This window comes from Takifugu flavidus, chromosome 20, assembly GCF_003711565.1.
Source record: "Takifugu flavidus isolate HTHZ2018 chromosome 20, ASM371156v2, whole genome shotgun sequence".
In the NCBI taxonomy this organism is placed as follows: Eukaryota; Metazoa; Chordata; class Actinopteri; order Tetraodontiformes; family Tetraodontidae; genus Takifugu; species Takifugu flavidus.
The window spans coordinates 3,701,064-3,715,091 of record NC_079539.1 but is presented as its reverse complement, the minus strand read 5'-3'; the positions used below and the strand labels follow the sequence as shown (position 1 = coordinate 3,715,091).

Genomic DNA, 14,028 nt, shown 5'->3' with positions numbered 1-14,028 from the left:
ATATTCTTAATATCAGATACTTAAAGAATACCTCAGCGTGTTAAAGTGCCAGTTGTTAGGCGCAGTTCCACTGCCAACCTGCGCGGGGCGGTAGTGCGTCTTACTGGTCCTTATCTGTCCCAATCACGGGGAAGCGAATGAGTCAATCTGTCTGGATGTTCGGCATAAATCGAGCGGAGAATCAAATATTAACTGCATTTAAACACGGCTTAAAGATTTTAGAGCACCTATATCACTCGGCACAATGAGTGGGATCCCGGGGACTAATGTCGTTCAGGTCACAAACCTGTCCTCCGCCGTCAGCAGTGAGCAGATGCGCACTCTCTTCGGTTTCCTGGGGGACATCGACGAGCTGCGGCTCTACCCACCTGAGTAAGCCCGTTTCCCCGCTGTGGTAGCCAGGCAACACCGCGGACCTGCGGCCTCGCCGCGGTCCATGTAGACAGGAGTAACCAACCATTCATTATTCAACATGCCGGGGGGGAAACAAACTCGCCTGTCCTTTCTTTTCCTCTTCCACAGCAATGCCGCGCTCTCGTTCTCTTCCAAAGTGTGTTACATTAAGTACCGAGACCCGTCCAGTGTTGGTGTGGCGCAGCATCTCACCAACACTGTTTTCATTGACAGAGCTTTGATTGTAGTCCCATGTGCTGAAGGTGAGTACCTCCTGCTCGATTGAACACCTGCCATCCTCCCTTTAATCTCCCTGTGCAAACGTGATTCGGTTGAATCGTGTTGTGTTTTGTTTTTTAATCCCGTGGAAACTGCTGGGCAGCGGTGAGATCTGAATTAAACCGCCTTTGACTTTAAGTATTGGACACAGGCTGCAGGATGAGTAACTCAAGCTCCAGCTAGATAACTTTAAAACCTCCCATTCAGTGCTGCTGTCTATAGGTACTTTCTATGGAATATGTCTAATATAACACCATTATAATCACTGGGTCCTTTGGCACTTGTGCCAAGGAACCACTGCTATCTTCATTCTATTGCCTTTATTTCCCCCCTCCCCTTATTTGTGTAGAGTCCAAAATGATACCACCTCTAACCTGATCATTTTTCTGTCCACGTGACATGGTGCTGGATGGCTACTGAGTTTATTAATTTGGTTTTGTATGTTTTTTCTGTGTGATTATGTGTGCATATCAGATAGCCTGGCCCAGCTGTTACACTACACTAGCCTGAGTCAGGCATTGTTTTCCAAGCCACTATCCCCGATCGGGCCAGCGCAGCCTTCAAGGGGGGAATGTGACCAGGAGAATAGCCCGCTGAGCCTTCCAAGATGGACACCTTGTCTCTTTTGATTTTTGTTTTTTCCTTTTTTTGGTTTGTTTTCTTTCATACTCTCCCATGTTGTCCAATTCTGACTGTCTCTATTTAGAAAGTACAGTAATGCTTATCTGTAGCGCTGTTATATTTGTTATTTTGGTTTGTTGTTTTGATTATTGTCCAACCCCCCCAACCCCCTCTCTCTTTTCTGCTACAGCTGCAGCTTGTGTGTGATTGAATTCTCTCCAGGTTGCTACAGCACACCGGTGGGATGTGTGTCACACATGGAATATTAGGAGGATGACTAACACTTGACACTGCTCTCATCTTGTCCCGTTGACACAGCCAGGGGATAGATATTTTAAAAGTCAGCCCAGCAATGTAAACGTCATTTGAACACAGTGTTTTGACATCCTTGTTGCATTTCCCTTCAATTTTTTACACAGTGGATGGACATCCATCCTTTTATCGCGGCTCATTTTCTGTTTAAAGTTAGAGACACATGCAGTAATTTACCGCGCTGTTGTTTTCTTTGCAATACATGTCCAAGCTGTGCACGAGCGATAGCATGTTAGACAGGCTGTAATCAAATGAGTAAATTTGTCTTTAGCTTTAACTTAGTCGTCTTGTCCAGCAGAAGTCGCTCCATAGCGGGACTGAGCAAACGTCCTATCGGGTTGTTTTTGTAGCTAAGACTTGGCTAACATTTCCTACACATCTTAAAATTGTTGTTCTTTTCTGTATCTGATGTCCTTGTGTGCTATTAGTGATGCAGCCATTGGGGTTGTCTTGTGTTGCACACCTTTCCAACACTGCGAAACGATCGCCCCCCCCACGGAAAAGCGCCCGTGCTTGATTTCGTATGGTTCATGACCAATATGTTTCCAGTACAGGTGACCCATGCATCAAAGTGTTAAATCATTCTCTGCATTGTTTTCTTTCTTTTTTTTGACCTGTGAAAAGAGACCAAGGACTCAGTTTTAGGTTATGAAACAAGTAAAAGCTTTTGATTGACAGTATTTCAATATGAGTGAGAAGACTAATTTAAAGGCAGTGTAAGGATGCTCAGTCTGGTTTTAGATAGACTTGTAGGCTGTTTGTGGAAGTTTATTCTCTCTTTCTTTCTAGAATACAGTGGGCTAATTGTGCAGGCATAGAGGAGACAGAGAGTCCTGCTACTTCCTTCACTTATCTGTCCATCTGTCCTGCAGGGAAAATCCCAGAGGAGGCCAAGGCGTTGTCTCTGTTGGCACCTTCCACACCGGTGCCCAGTCTGATTCCCGGTGGGGGGCTGCTACCCATTCCTGCTCCAAATCCACTTCAGAATGTGAGTCAGCCTTCATTCTGTGCTGCTGCTTTATGCAGGAGAAGCCTGACTACATTGTCTTTCCCCACAGCTGAACCTTCCAGTAGTGAATCGGATGTCAGCCAGTCTGGACCTCGCGGCATCTGTGTCCTCTCAGCCTCCCCTCATGGGGAATGTGGATCCTACAAAGGTGGATGAGATCAGGCGGACCGTCTATGTCGGCAACCTGAACTCTCAGGTGACTAAATGTCAGATCAAAGGGGGACAACATGTTAAAGGTCAGCTGACTGACCGTTACCTGATTCCTCCTGTCCTCAGACCACCACGGCAGACCAGCTGCTGGAGTTCTTCAGGCAGGTGGGAAGCGTAAAGTTTGTGCGAATGGCCGGAGACGAGACCCAGCCGACACGCTTCGCCTTCGTGGAGTTTTCTGAGCAAGAGTCTGTTGCCAGAGCGCTGACCTTCAACGGGGTCATGTTCGGAGACCGACCCCTGAAGTCCGTGTTTAACTCGGCCGTCAAACGTCCTCCGTGAGAGCGACCGGGGTTGAGTAAAGTCTCGTGTGTGTTTCAGGATTAATCACTCCAACAATGCCATCGTCAAACCTCCAGAGCTGACACCGCAGGCTGCTGCCAAAGAGCTAGAAAGCGTGATGAAGAGGGTGAGGGAAGCCCAGTCCACGATCGCTGCTGCTATAGAGCCAGGTACAGAGTTTAACCACATGTTTAAGCACTAACACGGCGGATCCAGCTTCCATTCTGTTGCTGAGGCAGGTGTTCCCATCTCAGTAGGCACAGAGAGGCATTCCACCAGTCACTCCAGACGGCCTCGACGGTCCCGCTCGTGTTCTCGCTCCAGAGTACCCAAGAAAAGATCCAGTTCAAAACACAGGTGAGGCACTGATAAGAATGTCTTATGTGTGGCAGCTCATTGTTTTAGATTTCTCACATCAAAGGTTCAGTCGTAATTCATTCTCTCATAATTGCAGGTTTGGGTCTAATTCCAACAGTTCCCGACATGGCCACAAGAGGCGCTCTCGCTCTAGGGACAAGAGACGCAGTCTGAGCCGCTCAAGGTGTGTCTAACTCACTCTCTCACTTTCTACCGCTTGTTCCTCCACTGAGGGTCGCGGGGGGACTGGAGCCTATCCCAGCACAATGGGCGGAGGCAGGGTACACCCTGGACTGGACGCCAGTCAATCGCAGGGCTGACACATATAGACAGACAACCATTCACTCTCACACTCACACCTACGGGCAATTTAGAGTTTCCAATAAGCCTAATCCCCAATCATGCATGTCTTTGGACTGTGGGAGGAAGCCGGAGTACCCGGAGAGAACCCACGCAGGCACAGGGAGAACATGCAAACTCCACACAGAAAGTCCCCAGCCTCAGTGCCAACCGGGGATCGAACCCAGGGCCTTCTTGCTGTGAGGCAACAGTGCTAACCACCACACCACTGTGCCACCCGTGTCTAACTCAGTGCTTCTCAATTATTTTCTGTTACGCCCCCCCTAGGAAGAAGAAAACATTTTGTGCCCCCCCCCCCCCCCCCCCCCGCCGTGACTATAATTAGTATCATTTGTCTATGAAATTGTTATAAGTACACCTCTGCATAACATTGTATCCTTATTAATATTAAAGAAAACAAAAAAAGAAAGAAATATAGACCAAAGCGGGATGATTGTTGCCAATATTTGGCACGTTTTTGCCGAAAAAACTCAAGCGGCTGATCAGCGTGACTGGGGTGTAATGTCTTTAAGTGACGCCTTCATTTATTTGGCTTCATGCTGTCCTGCCAACATTTTAGTAAACACACCGGTCTTTCCTCGTCTCCCACCGTAGTCGCAGTGAAGCCAAGCGCTATATATGCTTCGTCATATTTCCTCGTCTTAGCTTTCGTTTGTCTCATTATCTCCGTCTCTCTCCTCCTTTCTTTTCATCACTGTTAAGTATTTTTTCATGCCGTCTCTTGGTGGTTTGTTCACTGCACTTCCTATCTCTTGCTCTGTGGTGTGTGCGCACGGGATGTGCAATTACACTTTATTCTAGTACGGCAAAAAAAAACATGTTCTCCGGGGTCACACGCGCCCACCCCACTATTTGAGAAGCGCTGGTCTAACTGAACAAAGTTGCTTAAAAACGCCAGCTCGTAACACTGACTCAGACATGGAGGTGATGTTGATTGGTACCTCTAATCAGACATGTGATAATTAATCAGGAGGAGGAGGAGCAGAGATCGATCCAAAAGCCCTCGAAGAAAAGCCCGATCCCCCTCGCCGAAAAGGTAGGTCCAGCCACCAGAACTGGGTTGGAACCTCCAGCAGGTCTTCACCCCCCCAACTTTGATTCTTGCAGAGGGAAGAAAGACAAGAAGAGCGAGCGCAGCAGGGACAAAAGGGAGCATTCCATCTCGAGGAAGAGGAGCCACAAAGACGAGGACAGGATAAGGAGCAGGGCCAAGTCCACGAAGGTAACACTGACATGACGCTCTTATGTGTGTAACTATGGTGATTACCTGTTCATTATGCATCACGCCGTCTTTGTCAACAGCCAATCGGTGATGAAGGAAAGAACTGTTGCTCATGCTATTTTTTATTTTTTTTAATGTCAGGTGGGAAAGGTCTCCCACAGAGAGGAAGACGATCAGAGCGACAGAGGGCGCTCGCCCACCCCCGGAGAGGAAATGACATCATCGCCTCTTGGCCAATACAACGGCAGCTACACCACCGTCAACATGGAGGATGCAGACGGCGTCAAGCGATGATTACGTCACCCGAGGAACCAGTCTGGTGTTCATTTCCCATCGCACGTTTACAGACGTGCGCGGCTGCCTTATCCTGACTGTACATAGTGTATATTTATACCTTAGATCCTGCAAGCAGGCGAGTTGCAGCTACGGTGGAGAACGCCTGCGTACAGATGTTTCTAAACCCGAAGTATCACTGCGTGTTTTAAAGATGGTCGGCTCGAAGTGTCATGGATGGAAACTAAATCGTGGCCTGCCCAAAAAATCTGTTGCCCCAGTGAGATGGTTCATATTTATGTAGTATTGATTTTGTCCCCCTAATGGTTGCAGATGTTGATAGGTAGCACCTACGCGTGTCCATGAATCACTCATTTTTTAAAAATCGTACGCCATGATAATTTATTTGTGAGTTTAAAAACATTTGTAGGTGGTGGAGAGATTTTATCATGTCTGTTTCCACTGGGGGGGGATTCATTGCCAACGGATTTTAGTGATCATGGTGTGAAAGTGAGCGGATTACTCTGCAGAGTTGAGCGCCGTGCTTTTTGTTTTGCCTTTTCCGAGTGCCCATAGCTGTGGCAAGTTTGAGGTGGTTACCGTGGTAACTGGTGTATATAGAATCACTATCTTCACTGCACATCAGCAAGGTGTCGTCACCGTCGCGTAGTTCCTACGCTTGATGTTAAAATAAAATCCCCCAACCTTAGTGAGGTTCCGACAGCAACTTCCTTTACCTGAAAGGTTGACTGAAGATCAGTTTGCATCACCGGCGTGAATATATTTACTGGTTAAAGATCCAGTAGAACGGTCTCCACGGCGCTGAGGTGCAGGCGTGTTCAAGGATGCCTGTAGCATATATCTGCATGTATGCGTGATTTCAGCTAGGTCCACTCAGATCTCCCTTCCTTTTCCTGTTGGTGCTTTGATCATCATCAGTCACCATTTCTTGGTTTTTATTTCAGTGGTATTTAATCTCTTGCCTTTCAAGAAGACGGTGACGGTTGAGTGAATACGCAAAGGTCAGGAACGAGAGTGCCTGTACAGATTGGACAGAACATTACAATACAGAGTATTCAGCGAAAGATGGAACCGGATTTTTATGGTTTTTAATGAAACAGGTCGTCAGGTGTGTTCAGTAGAGCCGAAGTGTCGATGCTTCTTTTATCCGTGGTACTGATGGTGCTGACCCATTTCCTTTGCTTCCATGAATTTTCCCGGCCAAATTCTAGTGGTACACTAATTTAACTGCAGTTCTTGGTCTTTTAGAGTGTCCGTGCTGGGCTCCAGGTCCTGGTAGAAGGCGAACGGGGAGCGGCTCCGGCCCAAATGACAGTATGCGCAGTATTTTATTTTTGTACCGTTGTGTGTCGTCGATGCTGCAGGTGGAAGATTCCAGTTGTCCTTGTGAGTTTGGATGTCCAGTATTTTCTTTTTGGGTTGACGTAACAATTGTTATCTAACATTTCTACAAAAAAAAGTGTAATAAAGATGCATTTCAGGCACAAATTTACCTCTGGAGTCATTCGTGGGTGCACTAGGGTGTATTTTAAATATATTTAATGTCTCCGGCAACACAAAGGGGCACCGGTCCTCTCGCTGTGTGTCTTTACTGGAGTGCACGATCGTCGCAGGTGGAGTCGGTGCTGAACTGTCTCACATAGTCCAGCTGCGACCTCATCGTCGTCACGTCCGGCTCCCCCTCTTGCTTGGCCGGCGTGCTGGCCGGCACCGCCTGTCGGAACATCTCCATGGTGGTGTATCCACCCACGAGGGCGGGGAGAGCGGCCTGGGTCTCCTGGACGTCTCCAAGCTCGTCCTCCGAGTCCTCTGGGAGAGACGGTATCCCCGCAGAGATGAAGGCAGTGGTGATTTGTTCTCTCTTGATGATCTGCAGGCTGTCTGTCTCCCAGTCCTCCACCCTCAGGGTGCTGATGGACTGCAGCAGCTCCTGAGAGGAGCCAAAACACCCTCAGTCCTGTAAAATCTCTCGAACGTCTCTTAATGAGAACAGGAACCTACCAGCTCGTTGGTCATCTCTATCTTCTGCAGCGTGTTGCTCTTCTCGGGGTTGGGTATGCTTGGCCACAGAGTCCGTTTGGCCCTGTGGGTCAGAAGGACCGAAAACATTGTTGCTTCGGTGTTCAGGAAAGAAAAGTAGGCATTTTAGATGATGGCCTGCCTTTTAATGATGGTAGTTCCGAAGATCAGTACAACTGCCATGATCACTGTCAATTTGATGATCCCACTCGGCTTGAAGTACTCTACGAAGAAGAAAATGAGTTAAAACCCGTTAAAATCAGCTTTCTGAGGGGAAATTTGGAATCGGAAGACGGGATATAACCGTTATTATCTGTCTTGAAGGCTATCAATTTGCTTCGGACTCCCAATCCTGCCTGCGTGAATCCAGATATCTGGACCTCGTATGGCGCCCCGCTTTCCAGACCCTTCAGTGTGTGCCTGTTCACATCTGGATTTACGGTAACATCTGCAATCAGAGTGATGCTCTTCAGTGAAAGGTGGTGGGAATCTGCTCTTAAGTGCTCCCCCCCGGTGAGGTGGTATTCCAGGGTCATCCTGGTCCCATCCTTACTTTTCACCATCCTTGCCTCCGACCGGTACATGGTATAGAAGATTACGTAACCCAGTAGGAAGCCCCGGGCCTCTTCTTCTGGGATGGAGGACCACTGCAAGACTGCGGAGTCCGGCGTCGTGTTGTAGCTGCTGACGTTTGGAGCACCAACGGGGGCTGAGGAACAAAGGTCAAACCGAGGTTATAGACCGAGGAGGAGGAGTTCGCTTTCTTGAATTGCATTCTGGGTATTTAAATTAATCCTGAATTCAAGTCTTCGTTATAATGCGACGTTCAAATGCCGCGGTAATTTTCTAACAGCAGGCGCCCCGTGACTTACATCCTTCCAGGAAGTAGAACTGCGTGGTCCCGTAGGTGCTCTCGCTGTTGTTGACGAGCTTCAAGTTGCAGGTGTCCTTGTTTGGCCGCACGTGCAGCGTCAGGGTGTATCTTCTGTAAGGCTCCAAAGATTCGATATCATCTTTAAAAAAGGGGCATTTCAGTCAGATTGGGCTTTAGCCAAATATGAGTTTGCAGAAGACCCAAGCAGAACTTTGTCCCTCACCTAGGAAATTCAGCATCCTGGAGCTGCCCTTGCTGTGATAGGACATGTACGCAGCTTTCTGCCCGCGCACCATCCACTCCGCGGAATAGCAGACGTACTTTTCCATCAGGTCGTCCCTCCAGGAAATGTTGATTGACCTGTTGCTGTGAACCGTCACGTTGGGCTTCCCAGCTCCAACACCTGTGACCACGTTAAACGGGAGGCTTCAGTCGGGCACGTTCACTTGGGAGGGAAGGAAGGAGAGAAGAGCGCTCACCCAGCTGCTCTTCCCGCCGCCGTATGGTGTGCCGCAGGGGCGGGGAGGTGCTGACGTTGTTGAAGGCGCTGATTTCAAGGTGGTAGGAGGAGTAGGAGAGGATGAACGTGACCTGACGCTCCGTGGTGTTGAACGACTCCCTGGGGGCCTCTCCTGACGCTTTGCCGATGGTCACGTTGTAGCCGTCGTGCGCGTTCTTGCCTGGATCAAGCTAACACCAGGAGTTAACGTTATCACAGCAGAGCGGCAAACACCAAGACGGGTTCCGGTTCCGCACCTTCCACGCCACGGAGACCGTCCGACGGCCTCCCATCGCCGCATCGTCGGCTTCTTTGAGGTCAACGAGGTCAGGCGCTGTGGTCAGTTCTGAGACGGAGCCGATAAAGGGTGATTGTCAGCTGGAACAGCCTCAGAAACGCTGGAGATCCTGGGGAAAGTGGACCCACCTGGCGGGACGCTGTAGACGGGGCTCAGCATGCATTGGTTGCACTCGCTGTTGTTCACGCAGCGTATCTCCAGGCTGTAGGCCAGGGAGGAGTCCACGCTCCCCACGGTGCCTGCCGTCGCATTCTCAGACTGCTGCGACGCCTGCGAGCATCATGCAAAGGAAGATCGGCGGGAGATAAGACAGGAAGCAGCTCGGTTTCACAGGTAGGTGAATGACGAATGCATCATCTCCTGAAATGACTTGAAAGCCGGTAGATTCCTGCCAGGTTAAAAATGGAGGCTGAGCGGCGAAGGAGAAGCTGAAGAACGCAACAGGTTTGAAGAGGAGGAAGACAAAGGCCTGGTGGGGTGAAGGGACTGACCTTGCTCCACCCCGGGCTGCCCTGCGCCCAGTAGGTCACGTTGAAGTGATTAATCAACTTCATCTCTTTCGGGTGCCAGGTCAAGCTCACATTTATTCTCCCCTCGCTGCGCCTGAAGGACACGTTATCCGGGGGACCACATCGGCCTGAGAAACAGACTTCCTGTCATTTGAGGAAAACTGTTCTATTTGGGTTGTTTTGTAGTAGAGGGTGCTTGTTTTGTTTTGTTTTCTCCAGACTCACTCAGGTTCTTCATTGAACCCTGGAACGAGTCTTTGGTGCAGACGCCCGAGACGCCGATTTCAAAAACATCTGCCTTCAGCACCTTATCCGTTAACACGCTGATTTTGACTCTAGTGCTGGTGCGGTTGGTGTAGAGTGTACATTTGTTGCTTCAAGACAAAAGGAGGTTCAAAAGTCAAACCACAGAAACAACCAAACGTCTTTCGGGGAGAGACGCGGTCCCACTCACGTCTGATGGATGAGGAGCGTGTAGTACTTCTCTGATGGGTCTCGGCCGGGCTTCCACGTGCAGAAGTGTCTACCACGATGCGCACGCTCCCAAAAACAGTCTAAATCGTGAACTCCATCTGAAAGGAGTTTGGCAAACCTTCATTCTGAGCTGAGGGTGAAACCTGGGTGTGCTCTCCTGGGTGTTACCTGGCTCGTTCCTGCAGTGCTGGAGAACGTCTCTGCAACTCTCCGCAGCTTTAAATGAAACATCCAGTTAGCCGCTGAAGGTTTGTGGCAAAGGCATCCAGCTTTGTGACATAGCAACAGGCCAAAAAAAATAGAGAATTCACCTGGAAAAACCGCCTCTGCGTGATGAAACGCGGCGACCAGCGCGAGGAGCAAGCCTCGGGTGCGAGTGGTATCCGGGCCAGATCTTTCATGTGAAATCTGGTGGCGGCAGCTCGTCATCCTGCTGCAGCGACGGCATGTGAACAGTCCGGATCTGATGTATCGGCCCGGAGTCCGACTGGACCGCGAGGTAGCCCAGCACCGCCGGAGAAGTGGTGCCAGGAGGAAACATGCTGAGGAGTTATAGTCAGGCGGGTGTGGGTGGTGGGGGGGAGGGGACACGCTCGAGTGGGTTCATAGAACAACCGAGTGTGAGGAGGAGTCCCTGGAGGAAGGGGAAGAAAAACATGCATGTTCTTCTTTCTAGAAATAGAAGAGGCGCATCAGGGCAGAGAGGATTCCTTTTAAAGACTGGAGGAGAAAATGTGTTTATAGTATTTACAATGTAAATGGAAACTATAAACTGGTCCGTTTCTTCAAAGCTGTTCGGCTGAAAGTGCAGCTTTTGTTTCAAAAGGGGCTTGAAGAGCCCCACAAATCATCATGTCTAATTTCTCCGCGCCACAGTTGCCTTTTCTGAGTAAAAATACCAGAACCTCAGTATAGCCGCCTCAAAAACCCCCGATACGTCTCGAGGAAACCTCCTCCCCGCAGTTACTCACGGTGAGCTGCGATTTGACTCAGATTCACCACTGCAGGGCATCTGTTTGATGCGCCTTTGCACCAAAACGTTTCCCTTTTAACCATTCTGAATCATTTAAGGGTAAACAAACTCCCACTGCTGCTGCAGTTTTGGGGAAGTGGCAAAGCAGCAAGAACGCAGCGTTCGGGTCCAGAGATATTTTAAACACTGTGAAAAATACAGTCAACTGTACAGGGCAGCTTCAAACAGAAATGAAAGCGGACTCTTCATCTTAACGCCTCCTTGGGCCAGAGTCGTTCCAGTGAACTTTGACCCCCACCCACTCCCTCGTTGAAAAAAAAACCTAAATGACTAAATCCAAACAGCAGAAGTGTCCTCTGTTTCTCTCAGAAATCCACTTGCTGACAGACTGGCTTCAGAACACCGGCGCTGGGGAAGGCGTTAATCAGGTCTCACTAATAAACGTGCAAAAGCTGTTTTTACTTGTTTTTCTTGTGTTGGGTTCATGACGGTAAACTCCGTTCATGTTGACGGCACATTCTCACAGGAAGCTCTGTTCTCACTCTGCTGATGACACTGCAGCCCAACGATGCTTATCTTTTATTTCGCATGTATTCGCTCTCAAAAGGTCATTTCTTTCATCAGAAAAGGGAGAAAATTCAGATTTTTGCATCTGAGTTTTGCATAGTTTCATTTTGACGCAGTTTGGGTTGGACTTCCTCCCACTTCTGGTTTGAAGGGGGTTAAAATGTATTTTTAAAAACATTTTTTTCGTCACTGCAGATATTCTAAAGGAATGTTCTAATTAACTTTGGAGAGGAAAACGCTTCACTCCACACGTAGACCGTCATCCTCTCATCCCAGGAGCACATTTTAAACATAAATGATCAAATTGAGAGGAAAGAACTGCACATGAACTTTATTTCCACTCAGTCAGAGAACGAATCGGCCTATTCGTCTGTTACTCGCACATGAAATTCCCCACCTTTGCCCTTATCCTTCAGATCAGCTGATCACGTTTGCGAGCTGAAATCTGTGGTCTCGCTTTGCTTTGATCAGAATCTTCACAGTTTCAGTGGCAGAAAAGCGGGGATCTTTCTGAACAACTAAGTAAGTTAGTCATCAATGAGTTAAAATTACACTAAATCGATTTTTTGAGATTTTTTTTTAAAAAAAAAGACATTTTGACATAAAATCCGTACGGCCGCCATCATTCTACTATTTTCTAACATTTCAACACCCTTTACCTTGAACGCTTGCGTGGGACAGTCTTGACCGGTCAAATTTTGATAAAAGCATTAAATCCTGACATTTCAGGTGTCTGCAACTTGCCACCAACAGGTTTCATCACACGGTGACACAAAAGAACAGACAAAAAGAAATTGCACCTTTTATAGAAGCGCAGCAAAAAACCTGGAGCCGAGCAAGTGACGGTGGGGAGAGAATATCCCTGGAGAAACACCTTCCCCGTGTGGCCAATCTGGGTATGCAAAAAACACGCAACAAGAAATACAAAAACGATCAAATATTTGAACAATTGACGTATAAAGCTTGACGTATAATAACAGCAATAATAATAAAAATATAAAGGGTGATTTGGGGAGTTATAAAGTCAATGATGTCCTGTTTATAGTAATTCACTTGTGATTTCTTTTAAACTTATATTTAGATCTATTTTGACCTTTTACCGATTTTTAACATCGGTTTTAAGAACGTGAAAATGATGTTTCTGAGTTTCAGGCATGACAGGTGGGAGTTGGTTTAGCAGTTTACACAGAATCTATCCGAATGTCAACATTCTGCAGGAGGAGAAGCCTGGATGGAGAGGCGAAAAATACACAGCCGCTGTTTGCTCAAAGGAACCCAGCCTGCCTTAAAATAATTTAAAGAAGGATTAGAAAAAGCGGAAGTTTTGCTTATTTGAGTGCCTGTTGGTTTAAGGCTTAACGATGAGGCTACATGGCAGACAAGCTGTTGACTTCTGTGTGTGTGTGGGTGTGTGTGTGTGTGGTGTGTGTGTGTGTGGGGGGGGGTGGGTGTGTGTGCGTGTGTGGGTGTGTGTGTGTGGGTGTGTGTGTGGGTGTGTGTGTGGGTGTTCACTTGAGTGAACACGGTTTCATCTTTTAGTTATTTTTTCCCCTTATTTTCCCCTGATAACACACATCTATCCACGGTCATGTGTGGGTGTGGTTCAGACACAGCTAAAGGAACAACAATGGAAAAATAGGTCATGTGAGCCATAAAAACATGTAAACCGTGTTTATATATGTGTGCCCTGACTGGAATCACCGATGATGGACTTTTTGAGAGGGAGAGGCAATGAAAAAAGGGTAAAGAAGCATAATCAAAAGATCTTTGGCACTGAAAATGAGAAGTTGTCCTTTGAACATAATCACACCATCCCTCACATTAGACATGCAGTTTAACCCGCCCAGCATCAAGATAAGGCCAACAATAGATGCACTCTTTTCAGAATTACAGTGCTAAATATTTTTCCCCCACATTTTGCTCATCATAAATTAGACTGAAGTAGTAGTCTGGAGAACAATTTTGCATAAAACTACAAGTGTTTTAGCTACTCAATATCCTACAATCTGTTAAAATTAGATGGCAAAGTAGTGATGTGCTGCAGCTGCTGGAATATCCCAGTTTACATGTAAACATGCATATTCTGACAACATTGATGTGATGTCATAACAATCACCAGGCCATTAGACAGGAAACTGTTTACATCACAGTATCTTAATAATTTTGCAAAAATTACAATCTTAAATGAGGATCCCCGTTTTTTTTTAAAGTATACGATGTATTAATGATAAAGTTGTTGAAAAAATCAATGCTTAGATTCAGTGTGCATATTTCTTTATTAAACCCGCCCCCTGGTGGTGACAGTTGGTATGAATCTAACAGCCCTCGTCGGTGACACAAGCTCGATCCTGATTGGCTGCGCCTCTGTTTGGTTTGCAAGAACTGTGATCTGATTGGCCGTTCTCCGCGTGTTGGGGGCGGGGTTCCCGTTGCCCCGCTGCCTGCACGCGAGCTTGAAGAAGTGGGTGACAGCATG

The 14,028-nt window shown here is 47.7% G+C and overlaps 2 protein-coding genes across 7 annotated transcripts; one reads left to right on the top strand and one right to left on the bottom strand.

Annotated features, from left to right (window-relative positions):
* The first annotated feature begins 105 nt into the window (after positions 1 to 105).
* srek1 (splicing regulatory glutamine/lysine-rich protein 1) lies at positions 106 to 6,831 on the top strand. 5 transcript variants are annotated; one of them, XM_057019648.1, is made up of 13 exons: positions 520 to 656; positions 1,147 to 1,323; positions 1,484 to 1,647; positions 2,034 to 2,159; positions 2,478 to 2,593; positions 2,664 to 2,810; positions 2,891 to 3,069; positions 3,146 to 3,276; positions 3,361 to 3,463; positions 3,561 to 3,647; positions 4,794 to 4,859; positions 4,931 to 5,045; positions 5,187 to 6,831. In XM_057019648.1, exons 4-13 carry the CDS (start codon positions 2,129 to 2,131, stop codon positions 5,337 to 5,339), a joined length of 1,128 nt encoding a protein of 375 aa, XP_056875628.1. In that variant the 5' UTR covers positions 520 to 656; positions 1,147 to 1,323; positions 1,484 to 1,647; positions 2,034 to 2,128; the 3' UTR covers positions 5,340 to 6,831. The 5 variants fall into 5 exon arrangements, with proteins under 5 accessions (XP_056875625.1, XP_056875624.1, XP_056875626.1 ...); XM_057019647.1 differs by having other exon boundaries at positions 1,147 to 1,647; XM_057019645.1 differs by lacking the exons at positions 1,147 to 1,323; positions 1,484 to 1,647; positions 2,034 to 2,159 and adding an exon at positions 106 to 372 and having other exon boundaries at positions 523 to 656; positions 3,364 to 3,463.
* A 12-nt stretch (positions 6,832 to 6,843) lies between these two features.
* On the bottom strand, positions 6,844 to 10,635 carry LOC130517632 (protein sidekick-2). Of its 2 annotated transcripts, XM_057019640.1 has the most exons (15): positions 10,324 to 10,635; positions 10,181 to 10,228; positions 9,993 to 10,110; positions 9,764 to 9,912; positions 9,521 to 9,666; positions 9,158 to 9,299; positions 8,989 to 9,077; positions 8,712 to 8,922; positions 8,456 to 8,635; positions 8,231 to 8,371; positions 7,912 to 8,067; positions 7,663 to 7,806; positions 7,501 to 7,582; positions 7,341 to 7,422; positions 6,844 to 7,269 (listed from the first exon to the last, which is right to left on the bottom strand). In XM_057019640.1, the coding sequence occupies exons 1-15, from the start codon at positions 10,439 to 10,441 to the stop codon at positions 6,928 to 6,930; spliced, it is 2,148 nt and encodes a 715-aa protein (XP_056875620.1). In that variant the 5' UTR covers positions 10,442 to 10,635; the 3' UTR covers positions 6,844 to 6,927. The 2 variants fall into 2 exon arrangements, with proteins under 2 accessions (XP_056875620.1, XP_056875621.1); XM_057019641.1 differs by having other exon boundaries at positions 9,521 to 9,682; positions 9,993 to 10,228; positions 10,324 to 10,631.
* Between the last annotated feature and the right edge of the window lie 3,393 nt (positions 10,636 to 14,028).